At 27.1% G+C, this 27,386-nt stretch overlaps 1 protein-coding gene and 1 long non-coding RNA gene across 4 annotated transcripts in view; one reads left to right on the top strand and one right to left on the bottom strand.

The window, feature by feature from the left end:
* The window catches only part of LOC119671726, a 76,720-nt gene that overhangs the window by 10,818 nt on the left and 38,516 nt on the right, over positions 1–27,386 (top strand). The gene's annotated exons all lie outside the window — the stretch shown is intronic.
* Positions 1–27,386, bottom strand: part of LOC119671723 (anion exchange protein 3-like) — a gene marked incomplete at its 3' end in the record, with an annotated part of 143,813 nt that overhangs the window by 97,872 nt on the left and 18,555 nt on the right. For both annotated transcript variants that reach the window (XM_038082480.1, XM_038082481.1), the window contains 1 exon segment: positions 10,812–11,062. In XM_038082480.1, coding sequence (XP_037938408.1) covers positions 10,812–10,874 — 63 coding nt within the window.

Below are 27,386 nucleotides of genomic sequence, written 5' to 3'. Positions count from 1 at the left end.
GTAGTAGTGGCGCAATATATTATGAATCGGAAAATAACTACATCTGCAGTACGATTATTTCGAAAACTTAAAGGTCGAATTGTACTACACCCATGCCGCAGTGGATGAAAAGATAACTGTTCAACTGTACTTGAGGAGAACACCAAGTAACGTGTGTACAAGAAAAAACTAAGACTTGAATCAAAGTCTTAGAAATTCTAAAAAAGAAAACAAGATTTAACTGATGTTCAAAAGAAACTAGAGTCATAGAGCAATGGAGCTATTGTGCTTATATTAGCGATTCTAATCATTTTTAATTAGAAAAATTTTATAATTGAACAACTCTTAAGCAAATAAATTGATAATAATAGAGAGGTCCAATGAAAATTTAGACATTGAGGTGACCACTGCTTATGATGGTTTGGGCGACATTGTTTTAAAGTCATGGTTAGCTAAAATATTTTCGTCTTACAGACATACATTTTCATTGAACATAGTCGAAATATTGGCAAGAATAAAAAATAATTTAAAAAGTTGTGTATTATTTAAACAATTGACCAATAAGCCCGTCCAAAAAAACCAAAAAAAAGTTTTTGTAAGATAAATAAAATACGACGAATAAGAATTGTAAGTTCAGAAAGAAGCTTACTAAAAACCAAATTGAAAAATATTCAATGGACTTAAAATTAAGTTATTTGGATTAACCAGTTTTAAGATATTAATATCTAATTAACTGAGGCAGCTTTTTTAAGGTATATTTTCTTTAACATACTGTACTTCCGTTAAAACTGGAAAAGGACTTTAACACGATTTTTTTCTTTTCTTAACGTATTTCGGACTGCCGTGTGGTACACGACAATTTTAATATTTTTTAATATTGAAAGAATATTTAATATTTTTTTTAGATAAAGTGAGAGTTATCTTTTAAATAAATATTGAATTTTTCTTATTTTCTTATTTAAACTTATTTTATTTTACTATTTACTATGGAAATTTCACCGTAAAATTTCAAGTCTGAAATTGTCTGGTACGTAATGTGTTAAATTATAAAATCGTTTCCGTGATTTATATTATGAATATTTAATTTAAGAATAAATGGCCCACATTTCAAAAACTTAATTTGACTGTTCAGTTAACAATATTAAAGAAGTTTTATAATAAAAAGATAGTTTTTTTTAATATATAATTTTATATTAAAATTCTTAAGTAACAGAAATTTAATTTCAAAGTAGTTGTTATATCTAAAATAGTGTAATCCTGACAAAAGACTTTAAATTAAAATCTTTTGAACAAACTGACAATTTACATAATAATTTTTTTTTTTTCTACTACATAATAAAGTAAATTGTTCAAATATTTCCTTTGTACTTGAAACACAAAAGAGGCAACAGCAAAGCAAGTACTCTCAGATATTTTTATTAGACATCATGTGCAATTTTTCACATAAAGTTAATCTAACTTGTTGTACCTTCCTCAACCGAAATAGAAATAGAAAAAAAAAACAATGTCAAAACGATAAAGTAGGAATTTCATTAATTTGCCATACGAAAAAGGCGCATTTCGGTAAACAAACAAATTCCTATGTACACACACTAATAAGATTAAATTACTAGAACAAAATGTTTATGCAACTTGACAGGTGTAATAGACATTTGTTGGAGAATTTTATGCTGAAAATGAAAAAAAAATAAACCGTAGCATAGTTTCCGGGGTAATCAACAGCGACAAGTATGAAATGAACTTATCACCCCATAAACAACAAATCCAAAATCCAAAAGCAAAAACAAAACAAAATAAAATGAAACTATAAAACAGCTGCTATCTGCAATGCTCACATAACATAACCAACCACCATTGTACAGTTGTTGGTTTATCGTGTGTATACGTTGAGCTGTTATGTGCGTAAGTGCGTCAGGTTTTTTGGGGTTCGCGATGGTGTATGTGTGTGAGTGTGAATTGTTGCTAGTTATGCTGCGTTCACTTGGCAGCGTTTCAAGTTGGTTGTTTGTGTTTCTTTGTGTATTATTTTTTGAACTTTTTGTGTGCGCTCGGTCAAGGCCAACCAAGGCCATATGTGCGATGCGAGAGTACATAACTAACGAGCACGACGAATAGGCGAGCAAAGCTTTATGAATCGTGAGAAAAGACCTTTCGTTTGTTGTTTGTTGTTGCTTTAACGTTGCGCTGCTGATGAATATTTCTGCACATTTTCGAAGCTTTTAATTCAAATTTAAATATTTTAACAAAACAAAGTTTAGTTTTTTTACTCTTTCTTATTTTTTTTTGTTTTTGTTTTTTCTTTTTCTAAAATTACGAAGGTGAAGGTGTTCTGGTGTCGCTGAGTGGATTAAATTTTTCTTTTTCCAGACTTTTTGATTTAACTAATTTATTATTTTTAAGTGGAGATGAGGAAAAATTACCTTTAAAATAAATTTGCCAAATAACTTTGTCAAAATTTTGTCCAATCTTAGAAAGATTCAGGGTAAAATTATACGAATTATGGCATTAGAGTTGTCGTTTCTTATTTTTTATTTTGTTTGTTGAAAACTAATTAAAAATTAATTAAAACCCAGAGTCCATAGAAACCTAAACAAAAGGAATTAATTTGATTTTGATCCATAATCACATTTCGAAAGTTTAAACAATAAATTCTCAGAAGTAACATATAATCGGAAATTTGTTTGTTCCGGATTATAATAAAAATAAAAATAAAAAAGATTAATATATGGAAAATAAAAATAAAAAAGATTAATATATGGAAAATAAAAATACAACATAGGTTACATGTAAACTACTAAAGCTTACTGTTGAGTTATAGAAACTTAAAGCAGATTTGTTGTGAATAAACCATAAGTTTCTGTGACCCTATATTAAGTTTCAATTATATATTAGGGCATTGCGCCCCTATGCTCCTCCTAAGAGTTAAAGAATTTAATATATACATATATATACTAGGCCCGTGTGCGAGTTGAAGTAAATTAAGGTAAAGTAAATTAAAATTTCCTAGGGATTTTTTGCATTTTTTGCTGCACTTATGTAAATATTTATTTATTTATTTATTGCACTTATTTATTATTTTTAGTTAAAAGTTTTCATATTTGTATATTTATTATGTTGAAGCTGTTTTGAGTTAGTGCACTTAAGCACTTATACTCTTTTTTAACTCGAGGTTTCTTTAAAACCCCTCTCTACAGCTTTACTAGATTGTTATTTATCACTTCATCAGACTAAGCAATAATTGACCTATGATCTACATACCTCCCCGAGGAGCCTGTAACCATTCTGAGATTTGATAACGCGGTGTTGGTAAATCTGTCAGATATCGCAAATAATTTCAGGGCTCTATCCTTTATGTATTTCTTGATGGGATCAATCTTGATGTCCTCGAGAATGTCTTTTGTCCTAATGTACCATGGAACTTTGGAAAGTCTTTTTTGAACCTGGCTTTGTATATTTATTTATTAAACATCTTATAAAATTTTCACAATGGTAACACGTAATTTACATCATTTTTATCTAGTTCACCCTACTCAAAATTCTGGTAAATACCAAGATTCGCTGCCATTCGCTATTTCCCTTAACTTACCATCAGTTTACTCGAACTCGCACACGGCCTAGATTAAAATACAATCAATAACGTCTATATCTATCTTATTCTAGATATAACTTCAGTCATTTAGCGTCTTTACATTCTAAAAACTAGTAGCCAATATAAGATTTTGAAGTGTAAAAACTACATTTTTGCACAACGAAGTTAAAATATGCAGTACATAGAATATTTTCTAACTAAATGGCATAACTACTGCAACAATTCCTTAAACAAGACAAGGTATCTAAAAATTATACCTCAATACAAATACACCACGAGGTTTTGTCAAATCCCAAAATTTTAAATATATAAGCTAAATTTGATGATCTTTATTTACAAACTTTTTTTTAACAAATATTGCTTATTAAAATTATCGCCAGTAATTTTCATAAAAGAAAAAACATTGAAAAGTAGAGGGTTAATTTCGAAGTTATATTTTTATATATTGAGCCATGTTACACTTTAAATTATATTATAGTTTCAAGAAGTATCTAAATTAGTTAATAGAGTATTTTAACCAATATAATACATATAATATTTTACTATTCAGATAGTTTCTTAACAAATAATTTCATAAAATACACCTATTTGACATACCTTCTGCTCAAAAAGTATCCGGATTTTGTTGTTTGTTAACTACTCCTTATGTAATAGACCTTTTTCAAAAATTAGACATATGGTACAAATTTGAGCGCCATCTGTCAATTAGTTTGTTTACAGCAGCTGTTAATGTGAGACTACCTCAAGTACATTAAATGATTTTTACTATGGAAAATTCTTGTTGTACGCGATGTTTTGACCAAACACGGCACCACTGTCATCGGTGTCGTGTACCATATTCCGCAGATCTGAATCCGTGCGACTTTTTCCTGTTTCCGAAACCGAAATTGTCCTTTCGTGTTAAGCGTTTTGAGTCGACTGAATCGGTAAAAGAGAATTCGCCGAAGGAACTAAAAGCCATACCTGCACGGGCCTACGAAAAATGTATGGAAGATTGGGTTAAGCGTTGGCATATGTGTATCGCTTCAGAAGGAGCTTATTTTGAAGGAGATAAAATAAATTTGAAATAAAAAAAAATTGTTGAATTTTGATGCCAAAAGAGCAAACATGGTTCGCAATCTAAACAAATAGAGTCTAAAGTCACACTCTGGTCACGCCGTCTGCGATAAACACCTACACAAAATAAGTATATCCTGTGATGACGAAGAGTTTATAGAACTATAGATTTGATTATCAACTGTGATGCACTAGGCCACAGAAGAAACAAACTTTAAGGTGCATAGCAACTAGAGTAAAAAGGAACCAACCTACCTAAAATACCTTGAGATAGTAAATATCTAAATACAAAGGGGTGCACAATAGATCAAGCTGGTCGCAGTGCAGATAGGCCTTAGCCTACTCATTAACCATTATATTAGATCATTGCTGTAAATTCATTTTAAAATGCTATTTGAAATATATACTCAAATATATATATGTGGTATATATTTTTGTATCAAAATATAATGATAATATAATGAAATCTATATATATGGATTTAAATAAAAAAATTTATAAAATGTAACAACCTGTATTAAATTATGTTTATGATATCCATCATTAATCATATGTAAATTTGATAAAGTAATGAAAAACCTAATGTTCACCTTAAAATATTGCACATCCTCTTTTATTTTATATGTATTGGTGCTTAATGAAGTGAAAATCATTTAATCATGTTAGTCTAACGTGAAAATTCAAAAAGTCCTTGATGAAAATAATATTTAATCCTGTAACTTTGTCAAACGAGCTTCATACATTCTTATCTGTTAATTTATGCAAAATACATTTTTTATGAGTACAAGAAATACACTTTGAAAATTTTAGCGAAAAATTATATATATTATGTTTAACTTTTTTTAATTAAATTTATTAAATAAATATAAATTAAGTCTTATTTATTTTTCGTATTTTCAAACGATCTATCATTTGTTTTTTTTTGTTTTTTTTTTTTGCAGCTATATATCAAAATCAACTTATTGGGTTGTAGATATTACTTCCACATAAATCAATTTCATTTTAATTTCTTATCATTTAAATAATTACGTCTACAATGTAATCAGTCACATGACACACCTTATAAACTGCAGACACCTATCTAAGCTCACACCCACCCATTGATAACAGGTTCATTTATGACTATCCATTATGATGTCGTTATATGTGTATTAATCCCACTAAGCACTCAGTAAGCTATAAACAATATTTAAGATATGAGGATTGAAGTGTATTGAAGATATACTCATATTTACAGTTACTTAGCAGTGAATGTCAAGGCTACGAATCGTTTCATTAAACACCGACTACACTCGTTTAGTCATTAATTGCTTTAATGGTAAAGGAGTTATGGAAAATTAATAAAATAAATGGAAGATATGATGTTATTGACTGTTTGCAGCTTTCTGATGTGTGCTAAAAACATTAATGATTGTATAGATAAATAAAAGCAAATGCAGTTGATATATAATTTGCACTCTCGACTGAAATCAAAAATTGTAGATATATAAACATTATAATACGTGAGCATGACTTTCTCAGTATTACGTTCCTAGATCAGGTTCTATACATAAGAAAGAATATATAAATCATGCGACAAATAATGCCTATACAAACAGAATAGTATTCAAATTTAACTATTAAAAATAAATATAAATAAATAAATATAAATATAAATATAATTAATTAATTAATTTAATTATTCCACAGTTGGTTTATGATTTCGTTCCAATATAAACACAACAAGTAAATTTGTTAATAAAAATTTTGACAGCTAAATTAACGAAACTCCAAAAAATTTTCGAACATAAAACTCAAGTACTGCTTTGGGTTAGTTTGTTAAGGTGCGCTGACTCTGAGTTTCAAATTTGGCAGGGCGCGAGTTCAATTCCTGGTATTTGCAGTCTCAAAAAATTATTTACGAATAATTAAATACAATAATTTTTTTCAAGACCACTGATGATGGGTATTTGGCTATATTCGAAACAGCTGCACGGTCAGAAAAAATTCAATTAATTAAAATAATATAAAAAGATTTTTTGTTGTTGTAGTTCATTACTTTTCGAAAAACCTCTTTATATATTATATATAACTATTTTTGCTTATAAGACCTATTCATTCTGGATGTGTTGTTCCTGATAACGTAAATTAAATTAAAAAGAAAAAAAACCACTTTAACCTAATAAGCTTAAAAATGACAATATATGCAAAGTAACCCAATTATAATAATTGCAACTACAAAACAATGGGACTTCCCTAGTCTCTTTTGAGAATTGCATCATATAAAATATGTTTTTGGTTTCTCTCATTATGTCGCGTCGTCCCGTTTGTACACCCACCGAAGGAATATTAACAAAACGTTGACATGTCTTTGACTGCTGCAGTACATGTCAGCTTAGCTTTTTTTCCACTTCTTTTTATTTTCAACAGACAGACACACTAACTAAGTGAGCTAAAGTAAGCAGCAAGTCAGTCATTTGTTATGCCTCGATGAGCGTCAACAGTTGGTCGTTGTCATTTCGTAAGTAAGTGCAGCGTGAAACGTTAACCTTGACCACGAATATTGATTTCCTGTTGCGCTGCGCTCCTGCATACGTGTGTGTTACATGCTTTCATGTGTTGTTGTGTTGTTTTTTCATGGCCACATTATTAATATATTTTTTTTTTTTTTTGCTTTTTTCTTTTGTTTGTCTTAGTCTCTATTCTTATTATCAGAGCTCTCGTCACAGCAATTAATGCACCTGTGAAGTGTGTGCGTTGCAGGTATTTTTTCGCATTAACGCAGCTTAAAATATTTGCGGAGAGCTTTTTATCCTTCTTTATACTTATGCAAAGCTTTTTTTGGTGTTGACTGTTAAAGTATTAAATTTTTATCGCATGTTTCACTGCAAAATTCAAAATAGCAGAATGTCTATTGGAATATTTTTTTGTTGTTTCAAAAAAAATTATTTATATTATCTTCAAAAAAAAAAATTATCCAATTAACAATTAATATAAGTAACATATTAATTATATAAATATATAATTTAGAATTTATAATATTAAATATTATATTTATAATATATTATATACAATTTATAAATATAAATATAATATATAAAAATATATAATATATAATTATAATATTAAAATATTATCTATAAAAATTAAATAATAAAAAGTATTAATAATAAAATTGAATGTTTGGCTGACCATACAGCTGTTTCGAATATTGCCAAATAACCATCATCAGTGGTCTTAAAAATAAATCTTGTATTTCAACTTGTATTCGTAGATAATTTTTTGTTGGTTTATTTGGGAACCAGCGTAAAAACCAAAAAAAAAAAAAAGGATTAGTATAGAGATTTAACAAAGAATCACTCTTGCTAACAGATATTACTTCGGGCTATGTAAGCAATTTAGAAATAACGCTCTCTCTAGACAAACAAAAATTACGCTCTTTTCATGCCCGTTCTTCAGTATGGTACAGAAGCTAGGACAATTACCAACAGTGATGAAAAGGCACTAGGAACATGCCTTCGTTTTCGGAAGATCATTGGTATAGTTAAGCGCATACAAATTCAGCGTCTTTACTAGCTTAATCAAATCGTGTGAATAGAAGAAAGCATTCCGACTAGAAAGGCTGTTGATTTGGTACTCGCAAATGATGAAACGTAGTACAAAAAGTCCGCATCTTTAGTAGACACGCCAAATGATCAACGATTTGTGGGCACTTGGTGCTACCAAGTAGCGATAGCATGTCACTATCGGACTGGCTAGCATAGGCTACTCGGCGCGACTAAAGATGACTCACGACTGTAGTGGACAACTCAATAAGTAAATATATAATTTTTAGACAAAAATTTTTAGTAAAGGTGCACAGCACAGCATATAGAAATTATAAATTTTATTACAAAAATAATAAATCTATTCGTGTTATTCTAGTTTTGTCCATCAAGTAAAATTTAAATTAACTTTGAGCGACCTATAGATCTCACTATCTGCAATGTATTTAAAATATTTGGGCCAAATATTAAATAAATAAAAAACTAAGAAAATGTATAAAAATTCGCCATATGCAATATTTCTCATAAGGATTTATATTTCAAAACACACAAAAATTTATTGAACTAAGAAAATAATTAGAATTTGGTTTTATTATATTTATATTCTGTTAAAAATGTTTTAGAGTTGCTTATACTAAACTTATTATTAATACTAAATTATAAAAGTTGTATTTTAAATTATGTACGTTTATTATATATATACAATATACTCAATGAACATTATGAGAATTGTATAGTTTTAATTATCAAAGAGGGATTTATCGTATAGTCACTCCCCCCTGGATACGACACTATATACAGATGTAATTTATTTTGAAATAAAACAGACATTATAGTTGCAGTTAATGGAGAACTCTATAGAAATGTGATGATTGATTTTTTGTGGAATAAATACAATAAAATCGACTTGGATGTTACGGTGGTGCAAAATCCTACAAATCTTATGATACTATCAATACATAATATAGGTAGCTACTATATGTAACTTAATCTATATAGGACTGATCTATATTAACGATGAATGCTGAAATTATATTTTATGACAGTTTAAAGAATTGAAAACGAAAATGACAAATAACTTGATCAATTTCACTAAAAGTTGTAATAAATAATATATTTTGAATTTACCAGATATGAAATATATTGAGTAATATGAAAATATAATGTCCTATGAATGAATATTAAAAAAGGAATTGTATTAAATATTATTTAATAGTATTAAATTATTATATTTAATTACTATATTAAATTATTATTAAATAAATTATTATATTAAATTATTATTGAATAAATTATTATATTAAATTATTATTATATTAAATTATTATTATATTAAATTATTATTAAAAAAAATATTATATTAAATTATTATTAAAAAAAAAATTAAATTGACAAATTGATATTTGTGTGCTTCTTCTTGTAAGTCGTATAAAAACATGAAAATGGTGTAATGTACATTAGTCCACTTCATTAGCCTATTGTGGGACAAATTTATAGTATATTTTAGGTGTTATTTTCGTAGGAGATTCTATTTCATATTCGAAATTTTTCTTTACAGATGACTAGTCAATGACAGAATCTTATAGTTGGTTAAAGTGAACGTTCTTTAAATTGGTTATTGAATATAAAGGACGAATTTTATCTGTATGACGAGATTCCAGCATAAACTTCTAAAAAAACTTAGTTGTTCAAAGTCGCTCATATAAAAGACGTTGTAATAATAAGAGAAGCAGATGTAATAATAGCTTAAATCACACATTTTCAATCTCTTATTAATAGTTTATACTTTATTCTATAATTTTTATTCAATTTGCAATTAATGTTTTAGCAGATTAAGCAGATTTAAACTATTTAAAATTAAATTGAAAAATAAATAAGATGATTTTGTTTTCTTCCCGAATTTTATAGAAGACCTACCACTATATACCTTCAACATGCATTTAACAATAATAAATATAAAAATGTCTAAAAGTAATTATACTTAACGAAGGTATATTGGAAGAGTTACTTAAAGCAAACACACTTTTGGGTTAAAAGTATCTAAACAAAAAGAAAAGTATAAACTTGTTTTTAATTTAATATCTTTTGTGACTTGAAGTACAAGTAAAAGTTGTGCATAATCAATCAGTAATCACACATGAGCGAGCAAAAATGTAATTTCTACAAAAAAATTTGCCAACAAAATTGTTACTAGCCGAAAAAAGAAAGTCTTGAAATATAACACAAAAAAAAAAAAATAATAAAAAAATACAAATAAAAAAATAAATAAATAAATAAAAATATTGTGTAATACAAATATTTGAAGTCAACGAACTTCAAAATACGAATAATAACAAAACATATGTGTACTTTTATGGACTTTAAAGACCTTAAAAGGAAATTATATATTAAATATTTTATAAGGAGATTTTTTGAATAGTAAAGAAATACAACAACAAAAATTCATTTTATATTATTTTAATTAATTGAATTTTTGGATGAATTTTTGTTGTTGTAGTTCACTACTCTTCGAAAAACCTTTTTATGAACCTCTAAGTTTCTATTAACTATAATAGTGATATCCGTCTGTAAAATGTAACGTTAAATCACAACAATTTTTGGTTTAAATAAAAAATTGTATAAAAACAAAATTTATGAATTAAATAAAATTCAATTTGTCTTACCTTTCTTTGGGTATTAAACCCAAGAAATGAGAGCTTTCGCTTATTGTCATGCGGATGACTCATGTTGTGGCTTAAAAATTATTAGCACCGATTTTTATTTCAATTTCTATATATATTTTTTACAATTTTTTTTATCTATAGCAATTTTTTGCTATTATTATTTAATAATTATGTCTTGTGTAGCAGTTTCCACAGTACGTTGCTCAGCAAGTTCGACATTCGGATGTGATTTGGTGATGTGTTAAAAATAACTGGAAATAAAAATAAAAATAAATTTATTAAAAAAAAAAGACATAGTTAATTGATTGTAATAATAATAGCTATTAGTTATCATATATTAAAAATATTTTTAAATTGACATAAAATTAAAATTAAAAAATAATTTCATAAGAAAAAAAATATTTTCGCTAACAGAAAATTAGTAAATGACATGTGAGCATATTTATTTAATAATATCAATAATTTAAAAATATGTAAATGGAAATGTATTTTGGCATATTTTACATATAAAAAAATATTATATGTGGATAAAAACAGATACAAAATAAATTATTTTCAAGTTTCTTAATTGCTTCGCTACCAGTTTTTATTAAAGTCACGCATCACGCGAACCATCGAGGCACGCGACTTCTTGTGATCAATTTAATCAGTCGGGCAGGCAAGCTCATTGATGACCGCATCACCAGAATTTTTCATATATTAATTTTTTATTTTTTTTTTTATTGTTAATATGCTTATGTGGCTACATTCATAAACAATAAACATATATAAAAAATGACAAATATAAACAACAAAAAACAATTTTGTTAATATTGTTCGCAGTAAATGGTGTTAAACAAGCAATAAAATTCAGCTACTCAATTATTTATAATTGAAAACAAAATAAAAACAAAACAAAAAAAAAAGTCAAATATTTTTAATTTTTTCAATAAGACTACGGCAGTTAAAATTGAATAGACCGACTGTCATCGCGTCTCTGGGACCTACGAGCAATTGAATCGCAAATATCAAACAAATATTTTAATGGTAAGAAAAAATATTCTGTCAATGGAAAACTTACAACAGGAAAAATACAACAAAAAAAAAAAATAGATGTACGACAAGGAATTCTACATTTAAAATTAAAAAACAAAATTGTAAACAATTAACTATAAATAAAAAAAACAATGAACATCACAATACAATAAAAATAAAATTAACTTCATTAAAACTATAAATTATACATTAACCTTTTAATATTAAGTTATAAATTTCATATTAACCTTTTAATTTTAAAATGTAATTATTACACAATTAAACTATTAAAAAAAATAATTAAATTTAAGATGACTCTAGGTTTAAGACCAATTATTTAACAGATTATACGTAGAACGCTTATAGATCGGTTGGCAGTTAGAACTTCAAGTCTTCAAGTGCCCATGTGTTCAACAATAACTGCTAAAAGGGATAAAATATTCGCGATTTCGATGTAATTATTTTTTTTTCTGATAACTAATTAACTATATTAACAAATTCTCTCAGTTGTGACGCAAGTGAACTCATTTTGCCAGCACAGATAATAATGCCTCTACAGGTATAATTCATATGTTAATACGTAAAGAATAATTGATATTATCAAACTGTCCATTCTATTTTTTATGCAGTTGCCCAGATAGTCAAAATGTCCTGCTCTTATTTCGTACAAAATATTTATTTAAGTAATTAAAGATGTTAGCTTTAGCGAAGCTTAAATGTACTTTACATATATATAAGGCTATCTAAAAAAATTGATTTTTATTCAGCCAAAGTTGGATAGAAGACTTAATATGTTATGCACCTTAGGATAAAAGACTTAATAAATTTTTTAGCTTAGGATAAAAGACAGACTGTCATCCAACTTAACATAAAAAACTTAGTATGTTTTCTAGCTTAGGATAAAAGATTTAATCTGTTTTCTAGCTTAGTATAAAAGACTTACTCTGTTATCCAATTTACCATAAAAGACTTAGTCTATTTTCTAGGTTAGGATTAAAGACTAAGTCTGTTTTCTAGCTTAAGATAGAAGACTTAGTCTGTTATCCAGCTTTGGATAAAAGATTTATCCGTTATGCAGCTTAGGATAAAAAAGTTAGTCTGTTATCCAGCTTAAGATAAAAGAATTAGTCTGTTTTCTAGCTTAGGATATAAGACAATTTATTTTATAGCTTTGGATAAAAGACTTTGTCTGTTATACAACTTAGGAAAAAAGACTTTGTATGTTACCTAGCTTAGGATAAAAAACTTAGTCTGCTATACACCTTAAGATAAAAGACTTACTCTGTTTTCTAGCTTAGGATAAAAGACACTCTATTTCATAGCTTAGGATGAAAGACTTTGTTATCCAGCTTAGGATAAAGGATTTAGTCTGTTATCTAGCTTAGTATAAAAGACTTAGTGTGTTATCCATCTTAGGATAAAAGAGTTAATCTGTTATCCAGCTTAAAATAAGAGACTAAGTCTGTTATTCAGTTTAGCATAAAGGACTTAGCCTGTTGTCTAGCTTAGGATAAAAGAGTTAGTCTGTTATCCAGCTTAAAATAAGAGACTAAGTCTGTTATTCAGTTTAGCATAAAGGACTTAGCCTGTTGTCTAGCTTAGGATAAAAGACTTAGTCTGCTTTCCAGATTAAGATTAAGGACATAGTCTGTTATCCAGCTTGGAATAAAACACTTACTTTATTATCTGGCTAAGGTCTTTTAAATCAAAATTCAAAGCTGACGTATATGATAATATACATTAAATGTAAACTGAACTTTAAGTATTGTGCCTAGGCAATCCTATGTATTAATAAATAAATTCTGATAAAATTTTGTTTCAAAGTTTTATCCTTTCTACCATAAATGTCATTACAACGTTTTAATCTACTCGCGTTTATTGTATTGCTTACATTGAATCTAAATTAAGTCTCTAAGAAAAAATGGAATTATAAAATTTCATCAAAACAAAACAGCAATCCACCGTTTAGGTCTACCAAACTGAGCAGATTCCAGACAAGTTGAATCAAATGGTCCCATGTTCTTTTAGAAAAACCGATCATCTCGCAACTGTACCACTTTATTTGAAAATTGAATTTAGATTATACCGCAGATCATAAAGAACCATTACGACATATTGGCCCATTGTGTTAAATTTGAAGTGCATACATTAAAAAATAAAGCAGGTTTATTAACAAAAACCGGTACTATGTCTAAATCTGAACCGATATAATCCAAAGTTATGTAGTTCGCCAGGACAAAATTACCTTAACTCGTTTCTTTTAATGTCTTACAAACCTATTATACGTGTTTTACACATTTTTGTGTAAAGGTTACGGATATTATGTATCTTCCTGTAGTAATATATCTAATCTATAACATTAGTTCAATATATACTACATTACATATGTAATGTAACATAAAAATGTCGCATTAAGCAAGTATTATCCCGTAAAATAGAATTAACAGTAGTCATTCAATATAACAAATCCCAATTTAGCAAGCAAACGACGACACTTTATAATTGTACAGAATAGGATTTCATTTATCTTGGCACTGCTATACGACAACAACATTGTCGTATTAGCATAGATTTAGCTATCTTGGTACATTTTTTGCAGTCACTTGCTTTTGTTAAACTTTATTTTATTCATTTTATTTTTTTTATTCAAAATGAATTAATTTTATTTTATTCATATCAATTTCTTTATATTATTTTCATTGATTTATTTTTTAATAATAATTTTTATTACTTAATATTACATATTTTCATTTATTACTAAATATTTTTCTTATTTTTATTTTTTTGTTCTTATTTTTATTTTTTTTTATATTTTTTTCATTTTAATTTTTTTTCTTTTTTTTTCTTTTTTATATTTCTTTTTATTTTTTTTGTTTTTTTTTTGTAATTTACTTTTTATTTATTTTTATAATCATTTTTATATTTATTTTTGTATAAATTATTATTTATATAATTTCTTTTTAATAATTAATTGTTATTTCGACCAATTTACAATAATAATTCTTTTTTACAATAACAAGAATAATTTTTGACTTTCAGCTTAGTAAACTTAGACTTAATAACCGAATACACTGAAGATAGTCTATGAAGTAGACCAAAATATCTGTATATTTTTATAAAAAAAATTAAAATATAATTAGAAATATTTAACATAAATTAATGAATCTATAAATTCATAAATTAATAAAAAAAATCACTTTTTATTATTTTTATGACCTTAGCCCAGTGAAAATTAATAAACTTAATTTTTTTTTTATTTTTATATTTATATTTTATTTTGTTTTCGTTTAACTTATTAATTTATTGAATTTTGATTTATTTCTTTTTAATTCAAATTAAAATAAAATCATATTTATTTAAAATAAATTTATTTTGATCACATTTTTATTTTTGTTTTTAAAATTTTTTATATTTTGTTTTATTTTCAATTCTTTATATTTTATTACATTTTACACAAAATAAAATGTATTTTAAATCAATTTTTTAATTTATTTGTTTGATTGTTAATTTTTTATTTATTATTATATTATTTTGTTTTTTTAATTTTTTTATTTATTTTTATTCACTTTTAAATGTTTTATTTAAATTGTACTTGATTTCTATTCAATATATTTCATTTTATTTGAATTTTTTGTTAAATATTCTTTAATTTATGTTTTTTATAATTTCATAATTTAACGGTAGAAAATGAGCTAACTGAAGCACGATATACGTTGAACGACATCTGGAAAGAAACACTAAATAGTGTCAGATTTAGTAGAATTATTGGGGCCATAATCCCCACTGGGGAAATAAACAATAGTAGTAGTAATTTTATTTATTAAATATAATTTAACTATTTTATTTTTCTTTTTTTTTTGTAATTTATTTTTTAATTTTTTTTAAAATTTATTTTATTATTATTTTTGTTTAATTTTATTTAATTTCTGTTTTATTTATATCACTTTACTTTTTATTACATTTGTAAATAAGAAATTTATTTATTTCAATTTTAAAAATATTTTTCTCTTATTTTCTATCGAGCTTTGAAATTTCCAGAATATTTAAATATTTAGTTTTTTATGTTATAATTCAGTGATACATTAATTGTATTAAATTTAATTAATTTTGGTAACTATAATTAAATAATTCAACAAAACTAAAAATGCGTAAAGAATATAAATTTTATCATATATTTTAGTATTAATAATCCAATTTTACCAATTATTGACGCTGAACTTCCTATTTAATTTCATTATTTATAGTTATTTATGTATATTTATATAAAGACAATATAAGCATATATAAAAATATATATTTATATATATTTCTATATATGTTTTTTATGAACATTAAAATTTTACTATTATTTTTTGGTTTTTTTTTGAAAAATATTAATATTTTAATATACCAATTTTTTCCTATAATATGTAATTAAATTTTAATTTGCTTTATTAATATCAGATTTAAATATTTTAAATGTACATATATATGTGATATATGTACATAATAATAATTAAACAAATACCATTAAAACTTTTAATAGGACTTTAATTGCGACGTTCCTTTTCCAACCAACACAGGATACTGCGCAAATAAAATTAATGAATTCAACAAACAATAATAACGCAAAAACAAATACAAAAAAAAAATAAAAAAAATTAATAGCAACAACAAAAAAGACAATACCTTGAAACTTTTTCCGGTAGAAATTAATGACACAAATCAAAAGGCACTTCAAGCCACAGTAAGTACAACACTACACAACACTATTAATAACACAACAATAGCAAATGTATTAACTCATTTCAATGGCGACAGGAAATAAAAAGGATATTTATGTTCACATATAAAAACGCGTAGACCGGAGCAAAAAATATCATTAACGCTGCCTGGCAATGCAATAAACAGCAAAAACGAAAAAGGAAAAACTTTAAATGAAAAAACCGTTTTTATTGCAAAGACAATAACCGCACCTCGCACTCATAACAGGCACACCAGAAACCGTATGAATCGATCGAACCACATTCACAAGCGAACAAATCAAATTTGAACTTGTTGCGACGACTACGTTGATTTATGATTCTTTTTTGCTTCTTCAGCCAACTCAAACGAGTGAAGCAAACACTAAATCGGGTCGAGTCGGGACGCCACACGTCACTACGTCACAGCGAACTCCACATTAAGACAATAACTGGATAAGGTATCGAACCCAGACAGACAACTTTTTAAACATAATTCGCTTTGATGTATACATAATACAAATATACACATACACAGACACACACACACACACACACGAACACACATGAATATTTCTAAACTAACTTATAAGCTTTATGCAAATAAAATCGATTTTGCTTGTTTGCTTTTGTATTTTATTGTATTTAATTTCAATTTTTTTGTGTTTTCCTTTTATTTGAAAGGTTTTATTTACACAAACCAATTGTTTTTTTAGTCAACATTAATAATGAAAACAAAAGCAAAAGGAAAACAAAAATAAAAAAATGTATTCCTTATCGCGATTGTAATGACTAAAACCTAACTCATACAACAACAATTTGGCTTCTTTATTGCTTGCTCATACGCACCGGTGTGCCTGTTTACATACACAACAGCAAAACACATAAGCTCGTGCACAGTAAACTGTCAGCGCCTTCGTCTCGTGACCGTACTTAATTGTGCAAAAGAGATGTAAAGAATAACAACAAAAAAGCATTGTGCAAAACAAAATAGTAAAAAATGGCAAAAAAATAAAAAGAGTAGCAACAAAATCATTAATATATCAATGTTCGACTTAAACAAACAAACGTAGGAACAACAATTTCATTTAATTTGATTTGATTTAAATGATTTTATTAATTAAATATAAAAGTTATGTTTCGATACTTCGCACAAAATTCAGACGTTGTAAATATCAGTAAAATTCATACAGAAATAAATATAATAGGCAAAGTTTTTTATTATATATTAAATTATTATTATCTAATAATAATTTATAATAATAATAATAATATTATAATAAATATATATCAAAATATTATTTTTTTAAAGCACTAGTTTTGAGGGATTGAGCTTTATATATAGTTTACTGGTATGGATTTCGTTGCTCTAGTAAGAGTTGTAATCCGTAATAGTAAACTTTATATATAATACTTGACAAAGAGGTTTTTCGAAAGGTAGTAAACTACAACAACAAAAATTCATTTTTCATTATTTTAATTAATTGAATTTTTGACTGACCATAGCGCTTTATCCAGTATTGCCAAATACCCATCATCAGTGCTCTTGGAAAAAATTTTTAATATTTAATTATTCATAAATATTTTTTTTGAGACTGCAAGTGCCAGGAATTGAACTCGTGCCCTGCCAAATTTAAAGCTCAGAGTCAGCGCACCTCAACCAACTGATCCAAAGCTGTACTTGACTTTTGTGTTAACACATTTTTCTGGAGTTTTGTTAACTTGCTGTAAAAGTTTTATTAACAAATTTACTTGCTGTGCTTATATTAGAACGAAATCATAGACCAGCTGTAGAATAATTGAATTAATTAATTGTATTTTGATTTTTAATTATTTAATTTCAATACTATTCTGTTTGTAGAGGTATTATTTATTGTATTCTTTTATATTATTTTTTCTTGTGTATAAAACCTAATCTAAGAACATAATACTGAGAAAGTCATGATAATGTACCTCCACGAGTCGCACGAGAGGTATTGATCGCAAGTCCAATATTTTGTGAATATAAGTTGCATAATACTTGACTGAATAATTTTTTAAAATTTGCAAATGACACATATATATTAGGAGATGTGTGCTTTCACTAAAGACTACGAATCCTTCAGCCTTAAGTATTGCTTCAACCAACCACTTTTATCTATTCTCTTATTCTTTGAAACTAATTGTTATAAGGGGCTAATTGTTTTGGGCACTGATACTAGATTAAACTATCTGCTTATATTAACTAATAACTTACACATGTTAAGTAAATGTAATCTCACTAACCGCTAAGTATCTATCAAGTCTAAAGATCTATCACTAATTTCAGTAAATCACTTTCATCTGTATATAATAGCATTCAAGTTAAATTAATTGTTTTTTTTCACTAACATTTTTGTCACTAACATTTCAATTGATGTGTCGCTACAGAAGGTTCATATCTGTATATAACTTTATTACCTGAACAGTCTCTGCTATAAGCAACTTATACGCCCCTTAACGTCTGCAATCAGTTCCGCTCAAATGGAAAAAATTCTCTTTTCAACAGTAAGGTTCTCTAAAATAACATCACTATAAACGCAATCTTGATGGCAAACACTTCCCCAAACGTGTCCTCTAAAAAACACCAAATTTCTCGCATCGACGAGTATCACCTAATGCTCGCCCGCTGATACCTCACTCGTCGTTTTAACCCCTCGCACCCTCTCTTTTGCTTTCTTATTAGCTACGTTCAATAAGACTACCTAAATTTACTGGCGTTAGTCTGCCAGTTTTATCTATGGACCATTATAAAAAAACAATAAAATTATTTATTCTATTACATTATTAATTTTGAGAGACTAATCATTTCCTGATACTGTGTACTCTCACTTAATACTACGGATCTATTATGTGTCTGTGTGTCTTCATTGAACCAATTATATCTGCATACTATTATACTCAAATTAAATTTAATTATTTATTGTTATAAAACACCTGTTCGGAGGAACAGATTATTGCAAACTACATGCTTGAACTAGAATTTAATATTCATTAATGATATAAACATCTTAGGTGATGTGTAATCTCACTAATCGTTACAGATCATGTGAGATGGACTTAGTATCAATTAGTTTAATCATTATAATCAAACATAAAATAAAATATTTAATTCTTTTGAAGTACTAATTTTAAGAGACTATATCTAGCAGTCTGATGATGTATACCCTGATGAATCGTTACGGATCTATCAGGTCACTAAGCCTAATGATATTTTATGTAAAAAAAAAAAAAATGACATATTAAATACCCCATCTTACAATATTTAATTACTAATCCATTATTTGTTGTTTTTCACCTTAACTTCATTTAAAATTTCATTTAACTGATAACAACAAAGCTAACGAGTGAAAGTTCCGATATAACCGCAAAGGTAACTAAAATGCAAAAATAAATTCTAAATTCTACAAAAATATCTATCTATTCATTGGTTGTACATCAGACCACTGCACTCTTTTAATGTATACTTTGGAAAAGTTTGAGACACAGCAAAACATATGATGGCGTCACCAACTAATTTTAATTAAAATATGTCAAACTAATGTGGATAATCAATGTATACTTCAGAAAAATCGAGATATATTAAAAACGTCAGTAACTTAATTCGAGAAATTTTGATAAAGTTTTTACTATTGATTGTATAATTAACATAAGTTAATAATGATAAGATTTGACAAGTTGATATCACACTTAAAAGCTATTTTAATTTTAAAAATATTATAATTTGTGATATTTAAATTGAATTGAATATATGCGAATAATTAAAAAAATACAAATTATTTTAATGATATTTTAGTTATTTATACTAATGAATAAAAAAAATTTTAAAAAATTGGATTAAGGTGGTGTAACGATTATCGATGGATTTCAATTACTATCAAATACCCATCCATTTTATTGCTGTAAAATTCGCATAGATCTATAGAACAGCCAACATGTAAAGAATAACAAATAAGTACACATGGGTTAGTATATGGTTAGGTTAAACAACTGTGAAAAGAGATTGTAGAGAAACGCGAATGGATTGTTGATGGGAGAGATTTTAATTCGTCAATTTGGATTAAGGAGATAAAACTTAATAACTTTAATAGGATGGCGCCAAGGATGGACCACCGCCTAATATCTCCTGAAAAGAATTACATCTTTCTTATGCAACAAGAATTGTTCTAGCATCAATTCCCAATGTGTACCATAATTGCAGCTGTATCCGCTATGATGTCACCCATCTGTTTTCATGTCTCAATACACAGTATTTTAGCAATACAGTATTATTGGAAACTCTTAGGTTATATAGTAAAGTGAACGTCAGTAACCTGTTAGTTACAAGCAATACCAGATAGAGTTGAATATTTGTTGGTTCACTTTATCTTTATAAAGTCGAGGGGTTAATGAACACTGACTCTGAGTTTCAAATTTGGCAGGGTGCAAGTTAAACCCTTTGTACTTGCAATCTCAAAAAAATTTATTTGCGGATATTTAAGACCATTGACCATTGATAAAAATAATAAATATTAAATATATAATAATACTATTTTATGTAATAATATAATAAAAAATTTTCATTACAATTCACTACTAAGTGATAAAAACCTCTCTATTGAAAATAATAGTTTATATTAAGATTTAATTTCTTTCATCAAAACGGACGTTTAAAAACAATTTTATATTGAACTTTTATATAGATTTTAATGCTGACATTTTTGAGATTTTAAGAAGCGCTTGAATCTCTAGTCCTAAGACAGAATCATCAATTATTTTTTTAAGATACATTTAAAGCGTGCCTTTAGTTCCACATTAGTGAGGGTTAAACCCAAGCCGTGTGCACCGGCTTCGAGGAATACTTTAAATCTATTTCTGAAATACAGTTACTGGGTTTTTTTAAATATATTTTAAAGCACGTTTTGGACCAATTGTAAGTGGGATTTCAATACAGACTGTGTACAACGAAGTGGAATCTGAGCCCAGATGATATGTAATGATCTAGTATATACGCATGACGTTGCTAAAGTACTGTTTAGCTAGAGTTACATAGTCAAAAATTAAATGTAATTAAATGTATTATATGTAATGCATTACAACGCTTGCTTTTGTAAAGGGGCAATATATTCTATATTCTATTGGCATGCTTTAGCCAGTGTATCGTTGTTATATAGTTTTACATTTGTACGCTAAATAAACAACTGTACTTGAACAATTAATTTTCAAATTAATTTTATTTGTTACAAATTTTTTACTCACAGATTGATCTGGTGGACAAGTCAGTTATAGTTTCCACATAAACCGTGGAAACTATAACGGCATAAGTGGTGGACAAGTCAGTTATGGTTTTCACATATACCGCGTATTGATTCATTGAGTTACTGGAGGGGTATAAAAGATTCTTTTTTAAACTTTATATTATTTTTTAAGAGACATTTGTATTTCAATGATCTATAAAAAATTTAACAATATTATTTAGTTATAATCTTTGGAATAGAGAAGTCTCTTACGCACATTTTCTTGTTAAATAATAATTTTTATTGCACTCAATACTTTATATATGTATTGCCAACATTAAAATGCCACTCCCAAATTATTCAAGAAATTGATAGCATTCAGTCCATAATTAGTTATAATTAGTAATCAATTAGTTAGCTAACAAATTAAGCAATGCGATAACTCTTAAACAAAAGCACGAGAAATAAATAACTTCAATTTTTTTTTTCATTTTGGCTGTGGTCATCAATTACGAATGCACAAGGCGGAAACATCTTTTTTAATAATAGAAACAATATTTTAACAAAAATTTATTAAGTCTATTAATAGTCGTAATTAATAAATAATTGTCAATACGACACAATATCTCTTAGGCTGTCAATAGTTTTCGATAAGAAATATTCAAAGATATAGAAAATTTTTTATATGTGAATCTTAACATCAGCCTGGCATATAATGACATTTCCATAGTAAAAGTCATCAATCAACAGATAAGAAATACAAGACAATGTAATGTCAGTAGACTACGAAATAAAAATCCAATAAATGTAACAAAAAAAAAATAATATAAATAAATAAAATAACTAATTTAGTTAATGAATTCGAATCGTTGATAAAAACAAGACATGTCAACGCCTTTTTTCTCTGTTAGGAAACTTTTTTGTGAAATGGACATTTTTAAGTGGTGAGATAGAATTCTAACTTCGATAAAAAACCTAAAAATAGAAAAACAAAGTTCAATATCATAAATAATTAGAACAAATTGTTGCATTTTGTGCATGGCGACAATAAATCTAAACAGTTCTAAGCAGTTAATGAAAACAACACGATATGCCCGACATGCCCGATAATCCTTTGAAATTGATGGAACGGTGCAGTAACCTTTGCACTTTCAGTGCCTGTGTTAAATATAAGAGTATCTATCAATGCATAAAACATTTCAATTGACCTCAAACACATTTAATACCTAGTTTTTTCAGTTGCATTTGAAAGCAACCTGAACTTCATTATTCTATAAATAAAAACAATTTATTAGCAACAATTGCTCATAGTAAATATCGTATCAGTTTTATCGGATAGTAGTTAATGGTGTAATACGGCATTAAACAAGCTCAATAAATCAATACGAAAGTGCCTTTTAATGTAGTCCGACTCCGAGTCCGAGTACGTTACTCGCGCTCATTGACATTCATTTTATTTTGACATTTCTATGATGAAATATTAAAAATGTAGCTGTCATTTCGTTTAAGTCAGTGTTATTAAGTATTTAATTAACACAATAAGCACTGAATATGTCGAAATACATCAAAAATTGTTTAACGACTGCTTTCAGTTTCAAGTGAATACTAAAAAAAATTATTTAAAAAATTATTATAAAATTACTTAAAAGCTAATCAATTTTTCGAGAAAATACTCGTATGTATGTGCGAAATTTTATAAATAAATGTATCTGTATCTAAGCTAAAAATTGAAGTTAATTTTAATTTTTAAAAGAAAAAAATTCAGAAAAAATAATTGTTGCAGTCAGCCATGCGCTTTTAATTAAAAAGATCTATTTTCAGATAAATAATATTCTATACAATATTCTATATAATATAATAAATTATCTACAGAATCACACTATTGTTTAATACGTCGTGGAAGGCATATGAACAAATAGATATATATTAACATAAATGACTCTATTTTTTAGCATAATGTCATTTAATATAGACATTATAGAGTAAAAGTGCGTAATAGCACTAACTCAAGAAGAAAAAGAAACAAGAAGATAAATAAATTTTATTAATATTTTTTACAATAAATTTTATTACAAAAAAAAAGAAAGTTATTTCAATGTATTTTAAAATCGACACTCTACCCTTTTCACGCCCGTCCACAGCACTCACTCTCTCCAACTCACTACTATTAAAAACTAGCAGCGTTGCCAGTTTTTCGTTTTCTTCATTTTAGTGCCCGCCGCCAATTGCCACATATATATATTGTATATAATATATATATATATATATTATTTATTGTATTTCATACATCAACCATTTGTCAATTTATTGGTTACATCTTTGAAGTAATTTGACTGTAATAGGTGGCTCACAAATAGAGGTAATAGAGATAATAGCACAGATTGGACCTATAAATCTCGAAAATATAGTGAAAAAGAGACTTGGCGAACGGTAAAGTCATATATGATTCAGGTCCACAAAACGAAGTAATTAGACTTAGAAAGGAGAACCAGAAATTAGAATAATAAATAGTGCAGACACAAAGAAAATGCGGTAAAGAAGTGATCTGAACGCAGATCGAGAATTACAAGAGCATGGCTTGAAATGCCAACACAAAAGAGACCCTCCTCGAAACAATGCGAAAGTGGTTCCAAGGGGGAATATGTCTCGCCGAAGAGGGAGTGTTTTAGTTCGTATACTACATATTAATGTTAGAGAGTTGGACACACCATTCAGTTTTAGTGTAATTTTCAGTTTCGATTGTAAATCTCGAGCGAAATGTATAACCTTTGAGATTAATTTATAACACTCTAACCATTTTGCTAGAGTAGCAAGTTTACACTTAAATTATGACTGTTTTATATGAATTGACAGGAAAAGTGTGATGTAATTCGAATAATACCCACTAACAAAACTACAAAAATATTAGTTTACGCTGAGTACTTCTTTTTGGTGTAGATCTAAATTCCCAACGCTTTCACTAATTTTAAACCTTTTTTAATAACGCTTCGGAATCAAAGAACTGCATTTAAAATATTCTTAAGCCTCTTTAATATAATTGTTAGAACTTTTGGAAGCATGATATTGAAAAATATTTGTCAAAAATTATTAACAGAATGTGAACTGTTTCAAGATTAACGCAAGATTATAACGATCTTTTATGATCTTTTTTAAGATTTTCATATTTTTTTGCGGAGGCTTAACACTCTTGTAAAAAGTGTAAAATCTGGACCTGGATGTTGCAAAATCCTCTGTGAGTTTTTAACAGATAAAATCCGAGATTGCTAGAGTCAACAACTAATATTTATAAGTAAATAATATCAAAAAGTGATCAAAAAATAAGTTCAACATTTGGAATCAAATATCAAAATGTATTTTACAGAATTACAAAATACACAACCTACAAGTCGCTCAAAGTCAGGCTTTCCGAAGACTCTTCAAAGTGCGTTGGTACATCCGCACAAACGACATGCTAAGAGACCTTAGAATAGACCCCATCAAAAAATACATAAGGGACAGAGCCCTGAAGTTATATGCGAAAATTGACAGGCTATCCTACTTACCACTATCTAATCTTAGAGTAATCAGTCTCCGCACGGGGAGGTACGCAGATCTTAGATCAATCACTGAATAATTATGAAGCTTATGAGAGATACACCATTTAGTCAATGAGATGGGTGGGAAACCGTAGTACCCCCAGCTATCAAAGAGTAAAAGTGCCCAGTTGCACTGACTCGAAAAAAAGGATCAACATACATACAAAATAAAAGTGTTTAAAATTTTTGTTAAATATGCCGAATACTTTTTGCCCAATTTAATAATATATGCAATATAATTAGAGATTTATTACTAATACTAATCAACGTTAACCATCACATTAATTATTTTTAATAAGTATAATTTTTATTACATTGTAATAATTAATTAATTTATTTTTTTTAAATAATCCCTTTACATTTATAATTAAATTAACATTCCAATAAATGTTTATTGACATGACTTTAACATAATAAGTAAACGAACATTTTATGTTAAAAACCAATGTGTTTTTAACTATAAAAAAAAACTATTATTATCTTAACACATATTATAGTCTTTATATGTTTTAGTTTAAATCATGTGATTAATTAATTTTGTTTTTGAAAAAAACTTGTTGCTTTTTGTTATAAGCTTAATAATTAAAAAATAATAAAACAAATCAGATTCTGTTAATGAGACAAAATTTAAACTGGTACAGCAGTAACCAGTTTGATTGGAGTTTGTACGTCATGTGACATAAAATATTTGTAAAAATCGCGTTAAACTTGTAAATTTAAACATATTTTATTAAGTATAAGACACACTTGTTGAACAAATTTATCATCTTGCATATAAAATAAATCGAAAAGATTCTCAGATACTCAAAAAAACCTATGTATTTCATATATAAAACATTATACCGTATATGTTGCAGTTTCTAAAGCAATAAACTGCATATCATAAACTCGTTTTTCTCTGCTGAGAAAACCATAAACCGTTCTTAACACATAAAAGATGAAAAGATACTAAATGTCATGGTAAAATATAAGCTTCACGATTTCCATGTTGGTGCACATGCGCTCGTTATGAATGCGGTACGCGTGACCAGAAATATTAGGGAACGTCCAATTTGCCGCAAAGAAGAAACAAGTTCCGCAAAGAAATGCATCGACATTGAACTTGAATTTTGCTTAAAAGTGCCTGACTATCGCACGAATGCAGGTAAGCGAACGATTGCGATTATGTATCTACCGGAGCCCGGTACATGTGAATATTCAAAAGAGATACTTGCAAACAATACCGGTTTTATGATATGACACACATTTACTCCGAAGATAAGTTTGTCGTTTACTTTCTATATATACATTTTTTTTATATTAAGGAAGTGGAATATTTTTGCTGAATTTAGAAAAAAAAATAAAATATCATTCAACGATTAGTTAAAACCACTAAAATATAATCACGATGAACTCTAATCGATTAATTATTAGACAGTGTGACGCCGTCTAACTTCAAGCAAAATTTATACTAAAAATAATAAACATAGGTAATATATAAAATTTTTACTTTATATAATATAATCTTTTTAGGAATATTTTTTTTGTTTAGTTGAATGATGGAATAATACAGAATTATTTAATTTTAATAAAATAAAATTATGGAATTATACAAAATTATTTATTTTTGTTACAATAAAATTGATTAGTATACCTTATGATTAATGATTATTATATTACATCTAAAAAGTACAATAAATAATCTGTATAATAAACAATCTATAATAAAATAATCTGTATAATAAATTATTAATATTTACTTTAAAAAATAAGTAAATATATAAAGTATTTTTGAGTCCAGCATACCTTCTACTCAAAAAGTATCCGGATTTTGTTGTTTGTTAACTACTCCTTAAGTAATAGACCTTTTTGAAAAATTTTATGTTATGTTGGTACACCCTTTCTTGACATATTGTACAAATTTGAGCGCCATCTGTCAATTAGTTTGTTTACAGCAGCTGTTAATGTGAGTCTACCTCAAGTGAATTTAGCGATTTTTACTATGGAAAATTCTTGTTGTACGCGATTTTTTGACCAAACCCGGCACCACTG

Source organism: Teleopsis dalmanni, chromosome 1 (genome assembly GCF_002237135.1).
Source record: "Teleopsis dalmanni isolate 2A chromosome 1, ASM223713v2, whole genome shotgun sequence".
NCBI lineage: Eukaryota > Metazoa > Arthropoda > Insecta > Diptera > Diopsidae > Teleopsis > Teleopsis dalmanni.
This window is presented reverse-complemented; position numbering and strand designations above follow the sequence as displayed.